General features: G+C 34.2%; 2 protein-coding genes and 1 non-coding gene across 8 annotated transcripts; 1 reads left to right on the top strand and 2 right to left on the bottom strand.

Moving 5' to 3' along the window:
* Window positions 1–8,974: 8,974 nt before the first annotated feature.
* Window positions 8,975–10,436, top strand: LOC104091068 (geranylgeranyl pyrophosphate synthase, chloroplastic-like). Its single transcript, XM_009596321.4, has one exon. The coding sequence runs from the start codon at window positions 9,137–9,139 to the stop codon at window positions 10,235–10,237; it is 1,101 nt and encodes a 366-aa protein (XP_009594616.1). The 5' UTR covers window positions 8,975–9,136; the 3' UTR covers window positions 10,238–10,436.
* An 800-nt stretch (window positions 10,437–11,236) lies between these two features.
* Window positions 11,237–11,308, bottom strand: TRNAD-GUC (transfer RNA aspartic acid (anticodon GUC)). The gene has a single exon. It is a non-coding gene; the product is annotated as a tRNA-Asp (tRNA).
* Window positions 11,309–11,855: 547 nt separating this feature from the next.
* LOC104091069 (methyltransferase-like protein 2) lies at window positions 11,856–18,202 on the bottom strand. Of its 6 annotated transcripts, XR_004505661.2 has the most exons (11): window positions 17,760–18,200; window positions 17,404–17,632; window positions 17,002–17,141; window positions 16,766–16,799; window positions 16,456–16,531; window positions 15,922–16,099; window positions 15,704–15,793; window positions 15,531–15,630; window positions 15,147–15,360; window positions 14,878–14,996; window positions 11,856–12,316 (listed from the first exon to the last, which is right to left on the bottom strand). XR_004505661.2 is itself a non-coding variant. In XM_009596326.4 (9 exons), exons 1-9 carry the CDS (start codon window positions 18,027–18,029, stop codon window positions 12,276–12,278), a joined length of 1,158 nt encoding a protein of 385 aa, XP_009594621.1. In that variant the 5' UTR covers window positions 18,030–18,200; the 3' UTR covers window positions 11,856–12,275. The 6 variants fall into 6 exon arrangements, 2 of the variants coding, with proteins under 2 accessions (XP_009594621.1, XP_009594622.1); XR_004505662.2 differs by lacking the exon at window positions 14,878–14,996 and having other exon boundaries at window positions 15,922–16,003; window positions 17,760–18,202; XR_011415627.1 differs by lacking the exon at window positions 14,878–14,996 and having other exon boundaries at window positions 11,856–12,361.
* Window positions 18,203–23,807: the final 5,605 nt, after the last annotated feature.

The following is a 23,807-nucleotide window of genomic DNA, read 5'->3' as shown; positions in this document are numbered from 1 at the left end:
TTCCTCTTTCTCAATTTATGTGACAATATTAGTATTTTGAGAGTCAAATGAATTATTCTTTGACCGTAATTTTTTATACGACTTCTTAAGTATTTTAATTATTAATTATTATAATTTATAATATTTTTATTTAGTTTTTTAAATATATAAATTTTATTTCGAAAAACTTAAAAAATTTATGTCCAAATAATTAATTAAAATTAAAAATTTTAAATCAAAAACGAAAATATCACATAAATTGAGAGTACTGAACGACAAAAGTTCAAATTTACTCTTGTACAAAATTACCCAATTTTGACCTATGTTGCACTTTTAATTCATTCATACCATTAGCTTGCCATTAACAGAGTTTCAATATTAGATAAGTGTACTCCATATGTCCAATTTTTTTGATAAAACGTTATAAATTTACCCCTTAACTTTTGATTGTGTTTTAAAATTACTTTCAAGTTAGAGCTTTTTAGGTGTCAAGGGCAAAAATTAACCTTTTTTCCTAATTGCAGGATAATATTAGACCTAAAATTTTAACAAATGATGAAGTTAATCAATTTCAGACAGTATAATAGTATAAATAAGGAGTGAATTGAGAGAGGACAAATATAAAGTTAGCGATAGCATAACAAAAACAACAAATTCAGTGTAATTCTACAAATAAGATCTGGGGATGGTAGTATTTACGCAAACCTGACCCCTACCTTCAAGAAGGCAAAGAGGTTATTTTCGGTAGACCATCGTCTTAGGAAAAGGTAAAAAGGAAGGGCAACAACAAGCACACCAATTAGAAAGCCAAAGCGAAAATACAAAACTAACATTAGGTACTACAACCAAAAAACCAAAACGGAAACAACAACAAGTAATAACAGAAGTCAAGGAATACGAGAATATACAAATGGCACTAAGTCATGTACTAATGAATAAAAGATCAAGTTTCACTTCGACAAGTACAATTTTTTTAGGGAACTTTGCATAACTGTCACGGTTTAAAAGAAATATAATATTTTTTTAAGCATGAAACCCAATATTACAGTCATGGCAGAAAAATATTTATATTTGTAGCACGCAGCTCCATTAAAATAGGAATATTAATTATTAATCCGTAAACATAAGCAATTTGAATGGAAAGTCAATAATTCTTTATACAAAAATCATGCCTTTTTCTCTTTATGTATTAGCTTTTCTTCTTTTTCTTCATCTTCTTAATTTTGTTTTATGCCGAATCCAATATATTTTCTAAATTTGTTCCATTCGTTTTCTTTTTAATTATCTTTCTTAAGTTTTTCTCTTCCTTCTTTCTTCCTTTCTTAACATAAAGATCTTACTTCGATAATAATATATGTTAATATATACAAAATATATATATATAAAATATATGTTGAATTAACACATATAAAATATACATAAAATACATTTTCAATTAAGATGACACTTAAACATGTGAAATATACATAAAAATATATATCTTACATTTAATTAAGATGGCATATAAATATACAAAAAAATATACATAAAAAATATATCTTGAATTAAAATGGCACTTGAAATATAAAATATATTTGAAATATATATTAAAAATACATCTTAAAATAAGATGGCACTTCACAAATAAATATATAAAAATTATATACATAAAAATACATTTTGAATTAAAGTGATACTTGTTATACAAAGTATAAAAGACATATAAATCAATACATCTTGAATTTAGGTGGCATTTACATATGCATCAGATTTTCAAAAATGGAGTGAAAAAAAATAAATGTTGGAAAGGGAGAATGGAGATAGACAAAAAAAATACTTCATGTGATTAGTGAGTCAGTTAACTTATTAAATGTTGAGTTTGATTTTTATAATATGCTAATAATGAAAAAAAGTACTGATGTTATTTTTTAAAATAATTGTTAAAAAATAATCAAACGTTTATTTAAGAGAGAATTCGATTCTAATGGATCGGTTAGATGTAATAAGAAGTACGGCGAGTATTCCTTGGTGTAACTAGAGGATGGCACGTGTAATTTCTAATTTTTAAATATTAAATAACGGCTGGGTAACTTGAATATATCAAGTGAAACGGAGGATATATGTAGTTTATTTCCGACAGTAGAGGAGTAAATTTAACCCTATTCGGTTTCCCTAATTTGTTTTTATCTTTTGTTTTGTTGCTAATCTTCAAGGTTTGTTTCAGAGGGTCAGTTATGTATTAATCGAATCTCACTGCATCAACAAAAACAACACAACATAGGCAGGTCGCATTGGTTTCCCCACTGTATACATACACTGCATCAAACAGTATGTGAATTGCAAATTTGCAATTAACTCCCTAAATTCTGGAGGTTAGCACATCTTACCCCTTAAGAATTTAGTTGATATATATACAAATTCTTTGGGGGAAAATGGAGTAATAAAAGGAGAATGATAGTTGAGTTTCAAGCTAAATATGAATTATTCTTATAATATAATTATTGAGTCAATTGCATGTTTATAATAATTCAAATGGCTCAATCATTAACCAATAGGAAAGGAAAATGACATTGTATAGCTGCTCTCAAAATAATAGCCGAAAAATATATTTTTTTTATATACATATACATTTTGCATGTTAAATATAAAAATTATACATTTTTTTGGCTACCGAATATAAATAGCTTCTCGTAGGGTTAATACTGATAATACCAAAAAAAAGAAGGTAAAAATGTAGAAAATCTATAACTTAATCTAGAGCCATGACGTCAAAGAAAGACTCAAAGCAAGTATATAAGTTATTTACTTCACTATATCCATTTTCTATAGGTTTTATGTGATCTCCAGTTTGAATGTGTCATCGCAAATGACAATATTTCTTGACGTGAGTACTACTTTTAGTAAAAGTCTAACTTTATAACCTAAGCTCCAATTATCGATTGGAACCAAAACAAGAAGAATACAGTGGTGGACTGTTCGATTACACTAAATCATATTAATTGTCATGATTAAGTCATAAACTAAGGATTGGTGCAACACCGGTGTGGTGTGAGTACGTGAATAAGTATCTCATTCTCAAGGACCCTTTTTCATTTTCTTTATAACTTATATACGTTGTTCTCATGAAGGAAAATGATAAAATATGCAAAATCATATACTGGTTGGGTTCTACCATTTTTGTCAATATTGTGTGCACTGTTTTCTTTTTATATATCTTTTCATTCTTCTATAGTTCAAAGAATAACTCAAATTTACAAAGGGAAAAGAATGGACAACCAGAGACTTTTAAAAGGTTTAACCTAAAAGCAATATAGAGTTTCGGCTGAATTCTTTTATCAAATTTGGATAAAATTGGTTACTTGAGAAGAAAAAAAAAAAAGGAGAACTATTCAAACTATCACTTCATAAACAATTTCAACCAAAACTAGCCCAAAAACAAATTATTTACCAGAAAGGACACAAATGTCATTTAATTCAAACAATTTTCAATTAATGTAAGCTTTTAAAGCATACAATAAGCTAAAGTGACTTTCAGAGCACCATAATTCGATTTACAAATCACTATTAAATATTAGTTTGTTGATTGGGGCAAAAGATTAAACTGAAAATGCCATGGGCATCCATTGAAACTTGTTTAAGCTTGAATTCAAAATTTTGAATTTTCGAAATCAGAATTTATTTCGAGTGGCTATTGTTGAAATATATTGGGTACATCTTAATGAGTGTGAAACTCTATTTTTGGATAATTTGGTGGAGATTTTAGGTGGTTCGAATTGAAATTTGAACGAAATTTGAAGTACACAAGAAGAACATAGAAGAAGATGATATGTGTATCTCACTGCGTATCTCCGTGTATCTTTTGTGTATCACTTATGTATCATATATGTATCTTTTATGTATCATATATGTATCTCTTGTGTATCTCATGTATATCCATGTATATATGTATGTGAGGTACATGTTTGATTCATATGCCGTAGATAAATTTGTAAACTCGATTTCAACTACGAATTTTGACTTAAAACTAGTCCAAATCACCTCCAATCTTCCTCAAATTTTGTATATTGACGCATCTATACATTTTCAATGAATTATAACCATTGAAAAAGGTCTCCTTTTGCTTAGAATTTTAGGATCTTGTATAATGTTTTTGTTTGTGTTTCATCTTTGCTACCTCATCCATGAAATTTTCTTTCCGTCTTGCGTCTAATGTTGATGATCACGCTTAAAAATATGGAAGGAGATCTTTGCGTGTGATTCTTGAAAAGAAATAATACTTATTTATCTAGATTTTTTAATTTTTATATACGCTTGGTTAGTTTTGATTATGTGATTAATGGCTAAGGTTTTGCAAAACTAAATTGCGTTTCATGAGGCCCAGTAGTTGGGTGTGTAATGGACTAGCTATGACTTATGAACTGACCCGAGAGGGATGGCCTGCTTAGATCAGACCTAATGTCTCTCAAGACATGAGATTCCAATTTTCAAATGTCTCAACTCTCAACTAATAAATTCCAATGTTCGTCTTTGGCAAATATGTAAAATCAGCTTATTTTGAGAAGTGTTTTGCAAAAAAGTACTTTTGGAGAAAAACAGTTTGTGTTTGGCTAATCAATTTAAAAAGTACTTTTGAACAATAATTTATGTTTGACCAAACTTTTCAAAAAGTATTTTTAAGTGTCAAATTTTAAATAAGTACATGAAGATATTTGCTTAATAGTTAATATTATATAAGTAGATAATTGATCACAAATATTTATTATTAAATATAATAATTAAGTTTTTTTATTTAATTTAAGTACAATATAAAAATAAAATTAAAAAATACTTTAGTCTTTCAAGATAATTTAAATATATAAAAAAATCATTCAATAAATATGAAAACTCATCCCAAAAGTCATTGTATATTACTTAATAGTTTAAAATTTTAAATTAAGGTTAATTTGGTATATATAATATTTTGCGAGGGTACTTTTGCTAAGATAAAAAGTCAAAACTGTTTCTGCTTCTGGGGAGAGGCTATTTTTTCTACTTCTTAAAAATTGTTTCTGCTTCTAGCCGAAAGCACCCCCCCCCCCCCCCCACCCAAAAAAAGTTTGGTCAAATACCTCAAAATGAGGGGAAAAGTACCTTTTTGGAGAAAAAAAATACTTTTAGCTTGGGTAAAGCTTGGCCAAATAGGCTTATAATCAATACCAAATTTCTCAACAACAACAACAAAAAAAAATCAGCTAAGAATGCAATGCATCAAATGAAAGTCATATTCAAATGAATGTGTATTTTGAAAGAACTCTAGAACTACAACATAGTGTTAGATAGATGTTTTAATGATGGTAAATAACTTACTTTTATTTGAAGGAAAACAACTTCAAAGAAAGAAGACTACCAATAAAGAAGAAATCAAGATTTCACCGAAGATCTAAAAGCAAGGATCAAGGAATCAATTTGTGCCATTTTCGTTCTATACATGATTTACTATGTTTTGTCAATTTTTTGTTGAAATCTTTGTCTTTAATTTTTGAGTTTTTTGATTTGCGTTTCTATCAAAGTTTAATTCTTTTTTGTAGGCATAGTAGTTGTTTGGTTGTGGTGGGGGTGGGAGGAGATTTGCTTTTTGATATTTTTGCTGAAGATTTGTTTTGTGATAGAAATTGAGTTGAAGGAAATGCAAAGAATAGGCACTGTATCAAAACTCAAAAGCAAGAAAAGTACTATTATGGTGACAAAGGTGTTGGTATATAACAACACCAAACATACTTGTATCAAAGATTTCAAATACTTAAAAGAGAACTCTCTTGCAATTCAAGGGGACTGGACATAGAATTCACATGGAATCTGAACTAGTATAAAACATCGGGTGTCATTTACTTTCTGCTATTTATTTTTCTGTACTTTGTTTATATCTCTCGCATCAAGAATCCAGCCGACTAGCTAGAAAAAAAATTAGCCAGCTACTTTATAAAAAATAAAAAAATTACAATTCACCCCCTTTTGTACTTTTACATAGTACATTTCCTCAGTAGTAATTTATGCATATACCGTCTTTAGTTTTATACCAGCTTATATAGTTCTCCCAGCCTTGCTCAGTTGGTAAAAATATCTCCACCCACGACCATTAGACCTTGGGTTCGAGTCATGCTGGAAGGAAAGTGTAGAAACACCGTAGATACTTCTAATTTTGGAAGGGTTTAAAAAAAAAAAAGAAACTATATAGTACTATTTTACTTGGTAGGTTTATCCAATGGGAATAGGACAACCGGAATTAAATTCACCTTTTATGCAATAAAATCTTACTGGTTTATTTTATAAGTTTTGGTGGCAACCTCAATGTCAATATTGACTTCATCAGAGTTGAGGAACCAAAAATTAAACAATTATCTTTAAAGGGCACGCGATTTTTCCTGGTAAGAGCAATAAGAATCACAAATTACGGTAGTGGTATCTAAAATTTTTTCGGACGATATGTATGTGTTCAATACTCGCCATCTTATTTTCCTTTTGGCAGTTTCTTAATAATAATAATAAAGCAATAGAAATTAGAAGGACTTTGCTGGACACTTCTATTGCGAATCTTTTGGCGAGCAGATTTAATCAGAATGGGTCTAATTCTCATGTCAACAATATGTAATTTGATTTTGTCTCATGGTCATTGACTCGTGGTTCTTGTTCGACCAGATTTTGTCACTCATTACCGAATTGCGTCGTCATGTATCTTGAAAAATCATTTCGAGATCATGTAGTATATACCTGACGGATTCAATCGAATTCATAACTTTCGATGTGAAGCAAAAATTTATATGCAAAATCTACTAAAATTGCAACAAATAGTAGATTTGAACCCATAGCTTTAAAATATAATGAGTTCAACGCTAAAAATCTTATAAGGTAAACCCATAAAATTTAAATCATGGATCTGCTTATGTCTATTTGCTCATATAGCAACCTGCACTCTAAAGGTATTTATATCCATGAATTATAAAATGTTTAGATATACACGACATACACCAGAAAGGCAGAAACAATTATACGTGAATCATAATAGTTCCCAAAAGTGTAGTTCTCTTAGTCAACATAAGTTATGATCCGAAGAAACCAGAAAATGAAAGAAATGACGTCTAATTAACTAAATTATAAGAATAATCTTTCAGCTGCCAAAGTATAATTTTTGGAAAAAAATACGAAAATGAGACAATATGCATATTGACTTTTTACATTGTTAGACAATTTAAACACCACTAAAAATATAAATCATTTTATTATATATATGAATTAATCAGCTACAATCGTTTTAAATTATACCTACATTTTCTAAAAGATCATTACAATAACAACAGCAAAAAATTCAGTATAATCCCACAAGTGAGGTCTGATGAGAGTAGTGTCTACGCAAACCTTACCCCACCTTAAAGGTAGAGAGGTTGTAAACGATCATTACATATAACTTAAATTATATATGTTACATTAAAGTTGATTCCATAAACTCATATTAATTCCAAGACCTACATAGAAATAAGATTGGTATACTTCTTACGATAGAAACTAAATAGATTTCAAGTATTATTGGGCATCTTAATTTTTGGTTCAAAACAAAATAAATAAATAAATCATAGTTCGTCTATTTTGCCCCCCCCCCCCCCCCCCCCCCAAAAAAAAAGAAAAAAAAACACATACTCATACTAAATGTGCTTTCTTCTCTACTTACTCCCCCTATGATTGGTCTCATGTCACCGCTGAATTACTTAAAACCCTTCTCCTGTCTCTTTGTAATTCTTAAATGTACCGTCTCTGGTCCAAATAACCGTATCTTTTGGATCGGGGTTTCCAATACCCATCATCTCCTTTTTCTGTCTGCTTTTCACATGTTTTTTGTTTTGTTTCCCATACCGTGTTCTGGTGGTAGGTATTCGTATTGAGATTTTATTAAATTCAAATTCGTATGAAAAAATCTCATATTTAGGGTAATGTTCTCTAATAAAAGTGATTTTATACTTTAAAATCTCTAATTAAGGATAAAAATTACTTATCACTTCGTCACAATCCTGATTGGTTGCTTTCCATGTTACTTTCTAAGTCGCTTAATTTTCCATTTTTGCCTAAAATTTACTCATAAAAATACATAATAGGCCTATGGGCAAGATTTTAAAGTTGAAAAAAATATTTGAAGATTCGTAAATAAAACTTATTTTTACATTTGAAATATTGCTTAAATAAGTTATTTAAAGTTCAATATTCGCAAATTCTGATAGTCAAACCACCTATTGCAAACACTAAGGTTTACATTGAAATACAATTAATATGAAGATGGAAAATATTTGGTTAAAGCCGGAAGAAAAGAATATTTGGAGTTAACCGAAGAAGACATTCAAAAATTGAAGTTGTATTTGTACATGGATTACACTAGCACGAAAACTTAAAATATTATGAGTAAAAGTCATTGTTTCATTTAAATTCTCTTTAAATGTGTTATTTTAATATTTCACTTGTATTTCAAGTACAAATGACCAAACTTACAAATTCTAATAAATGAGTTTAAATTATATACTATGAAATTTTCGTACACTATCAATACAATTTAATATGTCATAGCAAATTACTTACTCCCGCCGTTTCAATTTAAATGACATTCTTTCCTTATTAGTTTGTTCAAAAAAGAATGACATATTTTTATATTTAAAAATAATTTTAACTTTAAATTTTTTATTTTACTCATTTTACTTAATGATAAGTTTTTAGAGCCACACAAATGCATGACCCACTAAGCTTTTACCCCTTAAGCTTTTAGGACCACGTGTTTCAAAAGTATTCTTTTTTTTTCTTCTTCTTAAATTTTGTGTCAAGTCAAACTATATCATTTAAATTGAAATGGTGGTAGTACTATTTATTATAAAATATAAATTATTAATATTTATTAAATAAAATTACCAATAATTACCTTTTTAAGTTGCATGAGAAAAATTCTTTTGCATAAACCTTAAGCTCATTTTGAATAGTACTTCACGTGAAGTCTTCGGCCAACTACGTATGTCCAAATGGGCCGTCCTCTCATTCCCATTTCCATTAGAAAACAACCCCATTACAGTCCAACTTCGCCACTCCATTTAACGGTCCATTTGCGCTACTCCATTTCAGCTTCTTTTATACATCTTTCACTATTATTTTAAGCTTATTTTCTGCAAAAATGAGATCTATGAATCTTGTCGATTCATGGGCTGCTCAAGTCTGTTCAGTTTTCAATCAAACCATACCCAATAAAACCTTCACTGGATTCATGAAGATTCCTGTGAAAAACCCAAGTTTTTTGAAACAGAAAAGACCATTTTCTGCTCTAAGTGTGTCAGCTATTGCTACCAAAGAAGATGAGAAAGTTAAGGAAGTTGAAACACAAAAGGAGCAATTCAATTTCAAAACTTACGTAGCTGAAAAGGCTATTTCTGTAAATAAAGCTTTAGATGAGGCTGTTATAGTAAAAGACCCACCTGTGATCCACGAAGCAATGCGCTATTCACTTCTCGCCGGCGGCAAAAGAGTCCGACCGATGCTCTGCCTCGCCGCCTGCGAGCTCGTCGGCGGCGACCAATCCAACGCCATGCCGGCTGCTTGCGCCGTCGAGATGATCCACACTATGTCCCTCATTCACGACGATTTACCTTGTATGGATAACGACGATCTCCGCCGTGGAAAGCCGACGAACCACAAAGTCTACGGCGAGGACGTGGCGGTCCTCGCCGGAGACTCGCTCCTCGCTTTCGCCTTCGAGTACATCGCCACCGCTACCGCCGGAGTTTCACCGTCGAGGATCCTCGCCGCCATCGGCGAACTGGCGAAATCCATCGGAACTGAAGGGTTAGTAGCTGGACAAGTAGCGGATATAGCTTGTACTGGTAACCCTAATGTTGGACTCGACACACTCGAATTCATTCACATACACAAAACGGCGGCGCTTCTAGAAGCTTCCGTAGTTCTCGGAGCAATCCTCGGCGGCGGAACAGATGAAGAAGTGGAGAAATTGAGGATATTCGCGAGATGTATTGGATTATTGTTTCAAGTAGTAGATGATATACTCGATGTTACAAAGTCGTCGGAGGAGCTCGGAAAAACCGCCGGAAAAGATTTGGCAGTAGATAAAACGACGTATCCAAAACTGCTGGGATTGGAAAAGGCTAAGGAATTTGCGGCGGAGCTCAACCGAGATGCTAAACAACAGCTGGTGGAATTTGATCCACACAAAGCTGCTCCCTTGATTGCTTTGGCGGATTACATTGCTTATCGTGAAAATTAGGAAATTAAATTTTACTTATATTTTTCTTCGAGTTATACGGTGTAATGCGCGAATCAAGCGTTTCCGTTAATTAACTGTAGCTTCTTCATTTTCAGTTTTTCACCCTGTGGTTTGAATCTTGAATCTACATGTGAAAGTCAAGGTGATTTATTATTGAACTAATTTCTGTCCTTAGAGGCTGGAATGGTTCATTTTGACACCATTTTTTTTATTTTTTTTTATTTTTTTCTGTGGTAAGTACAAATTTGTGGAAATTCATTACGGTTAAATACATATTCGCATTAGTTGTTAAAAAGAAAGGTAAGAATTCAAGTAATATAACCATAAATGTGTGTGTGGAAAACATTTACATTTTGTATTTATGAAAGTTTAACCATTACATTAGTGGATACAACCATAACAAATCACGGTTGTTTGTTTTCATTGAATTAGAATTAGCTAAAATTCTATTGGGGAATGTTACGATTTTGGTTTGACCAAACACATAGTGTTGATAAGGTTTTACCAATACATTAGTGGAATGCTACGATTTTCTTGTTTATGTCAAAGTTTTGGAGTGATTCGGTACTTCTTCTGATCTTTAAAACAAGAATAACAAGATTTTTATTAAAAGAGTCCTCTGACGAACCACGTGGGGTGCTTTGAGCCACGTTTTTTCAATTTGGTTTCCTCAGAAAGTGAAACAACGGTTCGTGCTCCTTGACTGTATCTGCATGTACAAAGAAGTAAATGGTTGATATGAAGATATGAATCACTTAATAAAACAAAGACATGACTTTAGATACAAAACCGAATTTTTAAGGAGTTAAGCACATGTTAAACTTAGATAATCCAATGTTAGATAAACATAATCCTAAGAGGATTGTCAAGCTGGCACTTGAATACCCTAATTAGTCTTGAAGTAAATGACATTGCGGAAAAGAAATAAATAAGTTACGGGATCAACTGTCGGACAAGCTAAGCACAAAGAGAATATAAAATATAAAAAGAACAAAATATCGCCGTTGCCGGGGATCGAACCCGGGTCACCCGCGTGACAGGCGGGAATACTTACCACTATACTACAACGACCTTGTTGCTTACCCTTTCCTCCAAATGCAATATATTCTGTACAAATATTACATAGTTCAGTGCTAAGTAGTACGTCTAATGCACTTGGTTGAGAAATACAAAAATCGGCTTTTGAAGCCGATATACACGAATTATATGAATCTCCACAGTTTTGGTTTTCCGTATTACTATTAGATTATGCTCTTGCTACAGTAGGCATTTGAAACTAGTACATATATTCAGTACCATATTTATCTCACAACTACTCAAATTGTATATCCAGAAATGCATACTTGTGAAAATACCAGCTTCTACTTTGAATGTGAATCTCTTCTTCAGGCTTGCATACAAATTTATCTGCGCAAACACCTTAGTTACCTTGAAATTTTCATTCTACTTAATTTTGCATGTAAACAAACATTGCACCAACTCCGTGGAATTGACATGCACGACAGTCAACTTGTAAGCCATTTAAAGGTTCAAATCCCACCGGAGACAAGCCATAAAGATTTTCCTTAAATCCATAATCTTGGTGTAAATACCTGCCTTATATTGGAGCGCCGAGGAGGAAAGAAAAACAGAAATTGATGAAAAAAATGATCATATATATCCTACAAATCTTTTCCACTTAGCAAAACTGAAGAACACTAGAATGAAGGGGAGAAATAAATTCGCTACATTCCGCTAAATATCGACCACTTGTCTGAAGACGGTTGATTCATCGAAAATTACAGAGCCTAACAAGGACACTGGAACTGAGCAACTCTGGCTACTATTACAAAGGCTCAACTATGAATAACCTTCAATCTTGAAAACTTACTTTTCCAGTAGAAAATGAATACATAGAGATTTTTCCTCCTCTTGGCTATCAAGGAGTATTCAAGAACTCAGAGAAGTTTGACTTGAATATATGTACTCAATGGAGAACACGAGTTGAACTTTTATAGCAAACAACCATCGGTTTTGAGCATATAATGCAAGCTATCCATCATTCCCATTGTTTTGTCATTGGCTGTCGCAATGAGATCTCTGCATTTTGGGGTACCAAACAGTTATACTCAGAGTAACCTGCTTCTGGAGGAGAAAGTTTCAAGCGAAATTAATCTCGAACAAGATTATGAAACATTAGACGAGCAGATGAAAGTTATCTTCTACTTATTTTTTTACTCATAAGTAAACTGCCAAACTAAATTCATTAAACAACAAAGCACCCCCAACTGTAAAAACAACAACAACAACCCAGTAAAATCCCACTAATGGGGTCTGGGGAGGGTAGTGTGTACGCAGACCTTACCCCTACCCCGAAGGAGTAGAGAGACTGTTTCCGAAAGACCCTCGGCTCAAAAAAATAAAAAAAAAAAAGACAAAAAGGGGGCAATATTAGTATCACAACAACAATCATATGATAAATAGGAACACCATGAAATCCAGAAGAAAGATGCAAAGCAAAGGGAGACAATATTAGTAAATATTAGTATCACCACAACAATCATATGAAAAATAGGAACACCATGAAATCTAGAAGAAAGATGCAAAGCAAAAGCGATAGCTAGTAAATAGGGCATGCACTGAAAAGCGAAATAGTAAGCCACAACATTGCCACTAGCTATCTTAGCCCAAAAACCTACATGGCTAATCCCACAATGGTACGAAGTAAGGCACGACTCAACTGCCTCCTAGCCTACAACCTTAATACTCGACCTCCACATCTTCCTATCAAGTGTCATGTCCTCGGAAATCTGAAGCCTCGCCATATCCTGCCTGATCACCTCTCCCCAATACTTCTTAGGCCGCCCTCTACCTCTTCTCGTGCCCTCCGTAACCAGCTGCTCACACCTCCGTACCGGAGCATCTGAGCTTCTCCTCTGAACATGTCCGAACCATCTAAGTCTCGCTTCCCGCAACTTGTCATCAATAGGAGCCACATGCACCTTCTCCCAAATATCATCATTCCTAATCTTATCCATCCTAGTGTGCCCGCACATCCACCGCAACATCCTCATTTCTGCTACTTTCATCTTCTGGATATGTGAGTTTTTAACGGGCCAACACTCATCCCCATACATCATGGTCGGTCTAACCACCGCTTTATAAAACTTACCTTTGAGTATCGGTGGCACTCTCTTGTCACACAGGACTCTAGATGCTAACCTCCACTTCATCCATCTTACCCCAATACGGTGTGTGACATCCTCGTCGATCTTCCCTCCCCCCTGGATAACCGAACCAAGGTACTTGAAGCTGCCTCTACTCGGGATGACCTGCGAATCAAGCCTCACATCCACGCCCACTTCCCCTGGCTCAGCGCTGAACTTACACTCCAGGTATTGCATCTTCGTCCTGCTCAGCTTGAAACCCTTAGACTCAAGAGCCTGTCTCCAAACCTCCAGCCTCTCGTTAACACCGGCTCGCGACTCATCAATCAGAACTATGTCATCGGCGAATAGCATGCACCATGGCACATCCCTTTGAATTTGGTGTGTTAACGCGTCCATCACCAGGGAGAATAAGAACGGACTGAGCGCAGAACCTTGGTGTAACCCCATTACAACCGGAAAATGCTCAGAGTCGCCTCCTACTGTCCTAACCCGAGTCTTAGCCGCATCATACATGTCCTTAATCGCCATAATATAGGGAACCGACACACTTTTTGCCTCCAGGCATCTCCAGAGAATTTCTCTAGGGACCTTGTCATATGCTTTCTCTAGGTCAATAAACACCATGTGTAGATTCTTCTTCCTCTCTCTGTATAGTTCCACCAACCTTCTAACAAGGTGTATAGCTTCTGTAGTCGAACGACCCGGCATGAACCCGAACTGGTTGTCGGATACAGACACTGTCATCCTCACCTCGCTTCAACCACCCTCTCCCACACTTTCATGGTATGACTCAGTAATTTGATACCCCTATAATTGTTACAACTCTGGATATCATCTTTGTTCTTATACAATGGAACCACCGTACTCCGCCTCCACTCATCTGGCATCCTTTTCCCCTTAAAAATAATATTAAACAACCTAGTCAACCACTCCAAACCTGCTCTCTCCACACACTTCCAAAATTCCACCGGAATCTCGTCTGGCCCGGTCGCTCTGCCCCTGCTCATCTTACGCATAGCTCCCACGACCTCCTCAACCTCGATTCGCCTGCAGTACCCAAAGTCTAGGTGACTCTCGGAATGCTCCAATTCGCCTAGCACAATATCCCGATCCCCTTCTTCATTAAGAAATTTATGAAAGAAAGTCTGCCATCTCCTCTTAATTTGGGCATCTTCCATCAATACTCTACCATCTTCGTCCTTGATGTATCTCACTTGGTCCAAATCCCGAGCCTTCCTCTCTCTGGTGGGCACAAAGGAGACCGGTGGTGGAATGAAGTGGTCCAAGGTAAAGTGGAAGCAAAGAAGGCGACGTACCTGAAGTTAGTGGGAAGCATAGGTGAGGAGGAGAGGCGAGTGTGCATGGAGAGGTATAAGGCAGCTAGGAAGGAGGCTAAACTTAAAAACAGAAGGAAAAAATATCAAAAGCCTTCCCAGTCAAATTGAAAGAGAAAAAGAAGCAAGTAATTGGTAGGCTGAACTTAAATAATACCAATGATGTACGAACTCAAGCCACCTGGTACTTCCTGAAGTCTATAAATCTCTACTTTTAAGCAATCACCAATCATAAAACTGTCCGAATGCATCGATCTGTTGCACAGTTCATGAATCCTATATAAGCAAATAATACACGAAGAAGCATCATCGAACAAGTATTGCTCAGGGGAAAAGTGATCAGGTAATAAAAGCAAAATTTTGACGCGTCTTAAAAATTCTACAGGAAGCTACACCGGAAGGATAAAACCACATACAGAGGGATACCTTCAGGATACCATATCACTGGACTAAAACTTCCGAATAAGAGGTGTTTCAATCCAGAAGCATTATTTTTCTGTTTCCTTAGTAACAAAATATCTTGAATCCTGAAAATGAAGAGGTTCATTCCCCCAAGAAGTCCAGCCAGCTATCATTTCTCTAGCAAATAGTTCAATGCAATGAGCAGGCCTAGACCCCGGCACATAATCCAGAAGCAGCTCTAATTCATGTGGGCAATGGTAGGAGGAAAATTATCAGAAGCTATCAGACAGCAAATCCAGCAGTAAATGAGAGAAAATATCAATAACATGAAGGAAAGAAAGGCACAAAGAGAAACTACATTATTCAAAAGGAAAAAGAAAAATTCAAATGGGAACCCGAAAAGGTTACCTCCAATGGGGGGTTTCCTTGAATAATCACCAGGAACACTGACGAATACTCGATTATCTGGTATAGGATTCAGTCTTTTTATATTGTCAGAATCAGTCTCCTACAAAAACACAGGGAAGTGAAGAAAAGAGTTGCTTTAACAACGGCACCTCTAAGGCATAGGAAAAGCTAACCTTTCCCTCACAGTATCCTAGGAGAAGGCATTCATATGGCCGATGATGAAAGAGGTCCAATTCACCGGTCATCATCCCATTTGCTTTAACCTGTAACATATATCAACTTAGATACCTTAACACATATATTCAGTCAATATACACTGTTCAGGCTCCTCTCTCTCTGGGGGTAGAAGACATCTTAAGGGTCTACATAACAGCTGTGTAAGAAATGATACCTTCAACCAGTAAAAGCTAGCTGCATATTTTACTCCCCATTTCGGAAACAAATCATTCTCCACAAAACCTCGCAACTTTTCCCTGTTGGTAACCCACAATGCAACAAGAGATCCAGAGGTATGACAAAGTTGCTTGACGGGGAGAGATAAGTAGTATCGGTTAGGCAAAGTTGGGTACCTGCAACCACATGGAATTGCATATTGAATCGAAGCAATCTACAACACAGACCTTTACGCCTAATAGTTTGAGCTTCTAATATACAAAGCAGATTTAAATTGACCCATTCTAATCACTTATAGGAATTCACACTTATAATATCGGTTTTGTTCAACTACCATCCTATGTCTACCCCACCCCAAAATTTGAAGAGAATTTTCCCTGTAGGGTGTACAGGATATGCCTTGTTTCTACAACTGACATTCTTCGCGAAAAAACTTTGCAGAGAGTGGAAACCTCGAAAAATAAATGCAAGCCAAGGCTAGCAAATAATCTAGAAGCAAGAGAGACAAATCTCGGGAAGGATTAACACACACCTCAGTTTCTGGTGAGCGCTGCCATTTTCCCAAGGGGGATCTATAACTATGAGATTGAAGCCACAATCAGAATCAGCTGAAAGAAGAAAACAACACTCGGAGTTTAAGCAGCAGCTCCAGAATTCTAATTTATGCAATAACCATGAAAACTAGTATGGAGTAATATATATGGCAAGAAATGAGGAAATCTGCCTTTAAGCTGGGTACTTCCCAATACATTGTAGGTCCATACAAATGGAATTTAATAAGCATTAGCTCTGGACAGTACGTCCACCCTCAAACACAAGAAGAAAGGATCTTGGTTCATTACCTGGGATTAAGTTCTCAATCTGCCGCAAATCAGACTTCAAGGCAACAAGAACAATAAAGCCAAAAAGTCAGATTTGTAAACAATGCAGATAACTCAGATTCAAAGAAACAAAAACCAGAAGAAAAAGTATTGAAAGCCAAAGTAAACCCAAATGATTCTGGATTAGAAATTTTCATGAGAGAAAAGAAAGAGGCTTTCTCAGAAACAACTAAAGAAGCATCCGCGGTGTATCATACCATATAGAAACAACTCCTTATGGGAATAATATACTTGTGATTGAAAAGCTCCGCTTCTATATCACAGCTTCCCTCATTAGCGACTAGATTATTAAATACAGGGGTCACACTTTGCTCAATGCTCTGAGCAAGAACTGAACCTGGAAACCACGCAAGACAACTAGAACACATAAGCATGCTAGGACCGCAAGAAATATGCTAACAAATTACAAAAAATTTATATCGAATTGCATAAAGGGCCCCTTGGTGCAACAATAGAGATGCTCCATTGATGACCAGTAGGTCAGGGGATCAAGGGGCGGAAACAGCCTCTTTTGCAAAATCGCAAGGCGAAAACTGACAGTATCTGCCCACCCTTAAGCACTTTTGTATTGAAAAAAAACTCTTGTAACTAAAGCAAACCTCCATTGTGGAAAGTTTTATCATCTTGATAATAATTGAGAACAATCTCATACAATGGAGCTTGCCAAACACTTCCGAGCTCCATAAACGAAAGCTCACTACTTTCCTCTGACAACTCTTTACATTCCCCCACAGCACATCCATCGTTCCTCAAATTCCTCAAAACTTTCAAAAGATCAGTAGCTTCAATCAAGGCTTCATGCGCTTTCAACAATAACGGCTTCACCTCCTTCAACACAAATAAAAATAAACAAAATTTACTGCTCACAATCTCACACTCAATGCACAGAAAATAAGCAGCTGCATATTATACATACAAGTTAAGATTTTTGAAAATGTAAAAATGTTAATGGTACCTGATGACGACGATCGGCGATTTGTTCGCGTTCATTGAGAGATTGAGGCTTCTTCTTCTGTTTACGTTTTCGTTTTCTAGAATCTTCGGAAGCTTTTGGAACTTGTGTTGAGTTCGAGGAATCGAAGAAGCGAGAGTAGTACGTAGAAGGAGAAACCCTAAACCGGGTGTATGAACGGTTGAGAATTCGAACCGGGTCGATAAAGAAGGCATTTGAGGTTAACTGATAAATGCCGGATTCTGAAAACAATTGCAGTTGATTGTTTTTCATCTTCAGATTTTGGGAATGTTTTTTGGTTTTCGGCTTCGGAAGTGACAGTGGCTGGTTTGTTCATCGGGCATTAGGGCTGATGCCGGCGGGAAGCGGGAAAGTTTTATTTGCATTATGGTCCCCGTTTTTCCTCCTATTTCCGACTAAGTCCCCAAAAAGGTTCTCCTTTCACTTCCGGACCCCATCTTTTCCTTTTTACTTTCTTTCTTTCTAAATTTGGTTTCAAGTAATGGCACTGTACTTTTTACATTTTTTTAAATGAAGAGAAAAACTGTTTTCATTTTAACAATTCAAACCAATGTAAGCTAATATTGTTCTTTAGACTGATTCGATATCTTATCAACTAACTATCTCATTTTTTTTTTAACATTTTAAATAATTAATTTATACAATTTTCTAATGAACTCCATAAAACTATAATTCAATCATTTCACCCTTTAAATTTTTTTAAAATAAAAATAAAAATTTAAAACCATACATGTCAAATTATATCCAATGTAGTCACTCATACTCTTTCTTTGACTTTACTCTGTATTTTGCAAGGAGCTCATTTGAAAAAAATACATACTTATCCGCACATGATATTATCACTAAACCAATAACTTATCTGAATAATTATAAATTAAACAAAAAGTATTATTATTTAATTATTGATTAGTGATGACATTAATATATATATATATATATATATATATATATATATATATATATCACATATTTTACTTACTGATTTGGTGTAAACATTGAGTTATAAATAATCTTTTTACTCATTTTGCTCCAATCTTTTCTTGTCGTTTTTACCTTTCTGGTTTCATTTTACCTTTCTGGTTTCACGAGGTCAAGGTGGAAAGGACAAATTGGGTGAAGGCATAAGCTATAGTCGAAGAAGATTAGGTCTAATATAAGTATTCGGTTAGCACAATTGGTCAATGAACCTTTATTTTTTGGACCTTATTCCTTTGGAAGTTCAGAGTTCATTCCATTCATCAACAACATTGTACATAGCAAAGGTTTCACAACTTTTCATTCTTTACTACTTTTGTCTTTTGAGGTTAGTAATACTGAACTATAAATAAGGTGAATTTAGAATTTAAATTTTATAAGTTCAAATTTATAATTCTATCATATCTCATCTAATTTAATGAGTTTAAAATTTATTATTTATATATATTTTATAATTTTTGGATAAAAATACATAATATGAACGAAAGCTATAAGTTTACTTGAACTCATAGCTTCTGCAATGGATTTGCCTCTCACTATAATTATATTGTTTTTTTTGATGATTTGGAATCCGTTATGTTTCCATCAAAGTACATAAAATAATAATGGACGAACATCAATTGTAGAAGAATATAAATTTATGTAGGGACAAATAGATAATAGGAAAGGCATAAATAGCATAAAGATTATGTTATGATTTGTGACACCAACATTAAAGCAAACTTTGAACTTTGAAGTGAGCTTGAAAAGGGGATAGTTACAATACATGGTCAATTCAACACAACTGTCCTACTTAAAAAATTGAATCTTTCACTTATAATCAATCACCAACTTCTTTATTTTTCAATGATTCTTTTAGGTTAATTGGTGTCAAGAAGCAATGAATTTCCTATAATTTATTCATTGATGACATAGAGCAATTAATAGTTACTTTGGGACACAAGTGATTTCATTGGTTGTGTTGTGTCATCACTCTAATATGACTCACTTGTTCTTGATTTATGTGAAGAAGTGTTTTCCTATCCCCACTCCCACCCCACACACCACCCACCCCTTTCTACTTTGAAAAATGCAGAACTATTGACACCGTTAATTATTGTTTTAGCAGCTTATTAATTAAAGAATAAAGAAGAAGAAAAAGGTAAGTATGGTTTAAACTTTAAAGGATATATATATATAAGTTTGTAAGTATTATTTTGCCTGTTTTAGATATGTCCTTTGTTTCTTTTGAATTTGGTTGATACTTACATTTGAATAAATAAATTGTTGACGCGAATAAAAAGATTAGTCAGCCGTCTCAAAATAGGTACTAATATCAAATGAAGAGAATAAATAAATCATCATCGACCCATACAAAACTTTTTGTTTTATTTTTTCTTGAACTAAAAGTGAGACCGTAAATAATACTAGGAAAGTAAACTACTGTAGAATATATTAGAGCTTTTGATTGGATTAATTGAAAAGCAATATTTAAGTGAAATAGCATGGATTGTAGTTAGTACTCCTGAGTCCTGACACTCTTTCCCTCGAAAAAGGGCAGGAAACATTTATAATTTTGTTCCCTTTTGGGCATAAAATATTACTTCACTATTTTAAATACCGAACTTAATATTTGTAAGTATTTACTATTTGTAAATATTAGTTTGACGATTATTTAGGGTATACTGTCTCTGTCACACTCCTTAGATGCGGTTTTTTTCTGAATTTTGCATGAACGCGAGATACTTTACTCAATGAGTTGTCCTTTTTTCCTTTTACAATTTTTATTTATAAAAAGTTGAACTTTAGTATTTAAAATGTTGATAACAATGATATATTAATTTGACTTTAATTTCAAGTGATATAATGATTTGTTAACTCACAAGTCTTCAATTTTTACGGAATTATTTTTGTAAATGACATTAACATCTAAACATTAATTCAGCTAGATAGGAATGGCTCTCTAAAAGTAAATATAAAAACGTTACTACACGAGAATAGATATGATAATACGTTTAATCCATAAAATTGAAGTAAAGGCTGCTACACCAAATTGGCTGTATTGCCATCAGTTAGTAATGACAAAATAATTAAAAGAAAACAGTTATTCACTTATATCATTCACTAAAAATTGGTTGAATAATAAATTTTTTAAAATACCGACAGGAAGGAAGCGGAAAAGTTTTCTTTGCATTATGGTCCCCGTTTTTCCTCCTATTTCCGACAAAGTCCCAAAAAAGGTTCTGCTTTCACTTCCGGACCCCATCATTTCCTTTTTACTTTCTTTCTTTTCTAAATTTGGTTTCAAGTAATGGCAATGTCTCCTCCCAACAGAACATGCATTTTTTTTTTCTTTTGTCCGAAACTAATTACATTTTTTTAATGAGAAAAATGTTTTCATCTTATTAATTCAAACTAATGTAAACTTAGTCTTTAGACTAATATGATATCTTTTCAACTAGCTATCTCAAATACTTTTTTTACATTTTAAACAATTAATTTATACAATTTTCTAATAACTTCATAAAAATATAATTCAATCATTTCACCCTTTAATTAAAAAATAATTCACCTTTAAATAAAACAATACATGTCAAATTAAATCCATCGTAGTCGGTCACGTTCTTGAGAAAAATACAGGAATCCAATCAATTTTGTGTGAATTTGTAATTAGGGTTCTAGTTGGGAAAATCGAAGAGAGAAGAAATTTATTTCATAGAAAAGAAAGAATCAGAAAACTGTCTATCTAGAGAGTTCTACTCCTTTTATATACATTGGGCCAAATACCTGAAAAATAAAAGACTAGCCTAGCCCAAAATACAAAATAGCATAAATAGCTAAGTTGATCTAGTTAGGCCATCTTCCATCATTTATGTTTGGGCCTTGTGTGTATCGTCAATTATTCCACCATCCCTCTCCCCCCCCCCCCCAAGTTGGAGGATGGGAGAACCCCAAACTTGGGTAAGATAGTATGATATAGAATCCCAATAAGTGGTTGTTACGACCCGACCGATCGTTTTAAGCATTTGCGTTTCGTTCAACTATTTGAAGCTTTGAGTAGCTCCATATGATGTATTATAAACATGTGTGTATCGTCGTTTTTTGGTTTTCATGTGTTTCAGAATATGTTCGAAAGAATGAATTTCATATTGGAAGCTTTAAGTTGAAAGAGTTGACCAGTATTCGACCTCGAATCGTAGTTTTGATAATTCATTTAGGTCCATATGATGATTTTGGACCCGGACATATGCCCGAAATTTTATCTGGATATTCCTAAAAGTTTTCAACGCCAATCGGAGAAAGTTGGAAATTTGAAGATTTTGAATGTTCGTAGGTTTGATCTCGGTATTGGATTCGGCTTGTTCGAGGTAAGTAACACTTCTAAACTTGGAGATGAGGGTATGAACCCTGATTATACATGTTATGTGATTTGTTTGGAGGTGACGCACATGCTAGGTGACATACGTGTGGGCCTGCACCGTAGAATTGAGACTCAATCGATTCCGTAGAGCTGTGTAGTCAATTAACTTGTATTTTCCATGTATTTTTCATGTGTTAGAGAAACTGAGTTGTGACTCATGTTAGAAATCATACTTAGGCAATGTTGGTATTATTGGGACCCACTAAAGTCATTTCTGCTGTCAAATTATGTGTTTAATTTATAATTTCATACTCAGTCATATTCATTCATTGCATATCATATCTTAGTCTCTGTTGTTATTTACCGATACATCATATCATCATTTTGGGCTAGTTTCATGGCATTATGAGCCCGAGAGACTGGAGAGATTGATGACTGAGTGAGGCCGATGACCTGATTGTGAGTGATGGTTATGAGATAGAGCTGCACGCCGCAACATATTTTTATTTATTTATTCCTGGATCTGGCTTATTATAGCGCTTGGGCTGAAAAAGCCCCTCCGGAGTCTGCACATCCACAGTGAGTGCAGTGGATATTATATTTGGGATGGAGTTCCCTGGGCATGGAGTTGCCTTAAACATTTACATTTGGGATGGAGTTCCAAGGGCATAAAATTGCCATATATATTCACATTTGGGATGGAGTTCCTTAGGCATGGAATTGCCCTATATACATTTATATTGAGGGACGGATCTTCTCTAGGCTAGACTTTCCTCGTGTAGTACTGAGTGATTGAGTACTCTGAGAGTGTGAGTACATGAGTTCATCATTGAGATGCATTGCATTCAACATGCGTACTTGAGATACAGGCATAGAGATGTATTTCCTCATGCTACCCGGTTTTGGTGACATTCATGATTTCACCTGTATATTGACATGTAGGCATAGAGATGTATGTTCTTCATGCTATTTGAAAATGAAACATCCTATTTATTGTTGAAAAGTTTTTGGAAAAATAAACTTATACATATATTTTTGAGGTTTTCGGTGAAAGATCTGGGATCTACTGTCATACTTGAAAATCATGCCTATTTTCTGTAACATTTCTTCTACCATCTTTATTATATTGTTATGAACTGTTACTGGTTAATGGAGTTAGACTCTGACCCTTGTCCCATCTCGTCACTACTTTCAACCTAAGGTTAGGTTTGTTACTTATTGAGTACATGGGGCCGGTTGTACTCATACTATACTTATACACCTTGCGTGCAAATTTTGGGATGTTGATGTTGTTGTGTATGGCGTGAGATAGAATTGAGGATGTACCTGCGATCCGGTCACAGCTGCCTCTTGTTCTTGGTAGCTCTAGAATTATTAATTTATTCATATATATTTTAAATAGATGATGTATTTTTATTTCACATCATCTTTGTAATTTCTGGATCTTAGAAGCCCGTGATTTATAGTACCAATCCTTGGGAGTGTATTAAAGTCGGATATATTATCATTTATTTTCTAAGTAAATCACATTAAATTGGATTGTTGTTAATTGGCTTACCTAACAGGTTGGGTTAGGTGCCATCATGACTAGTTGGATTTGGGTCGCGACAGTAGCTTAGTGAATATGGCAGTCAATTGTGCAGATGTGGAAACATGGTGCAGAGAGATGAGCCCCTCAATAAGCTTAGTCCGAATGAAATGGCAATCCACCTGAA

This window comes from Nicotiana tomentosiformis, chromosome 4 (genome assembly GCF_000390325.3).
Source record: "Nicotiana tomentosiformis chromosome 4, ASM39032v3, whole genome shotgun sequence".
NCBI lineage: Eukaryota > Viridiplantae > Streptophyta > Magnoliopsida > Solanales > Solanaceae > Nicotiana > Nicotiana tomentosiformis.
This window is presented reverse-complemented; position numbering and strand designations above follow the sequence as displayed.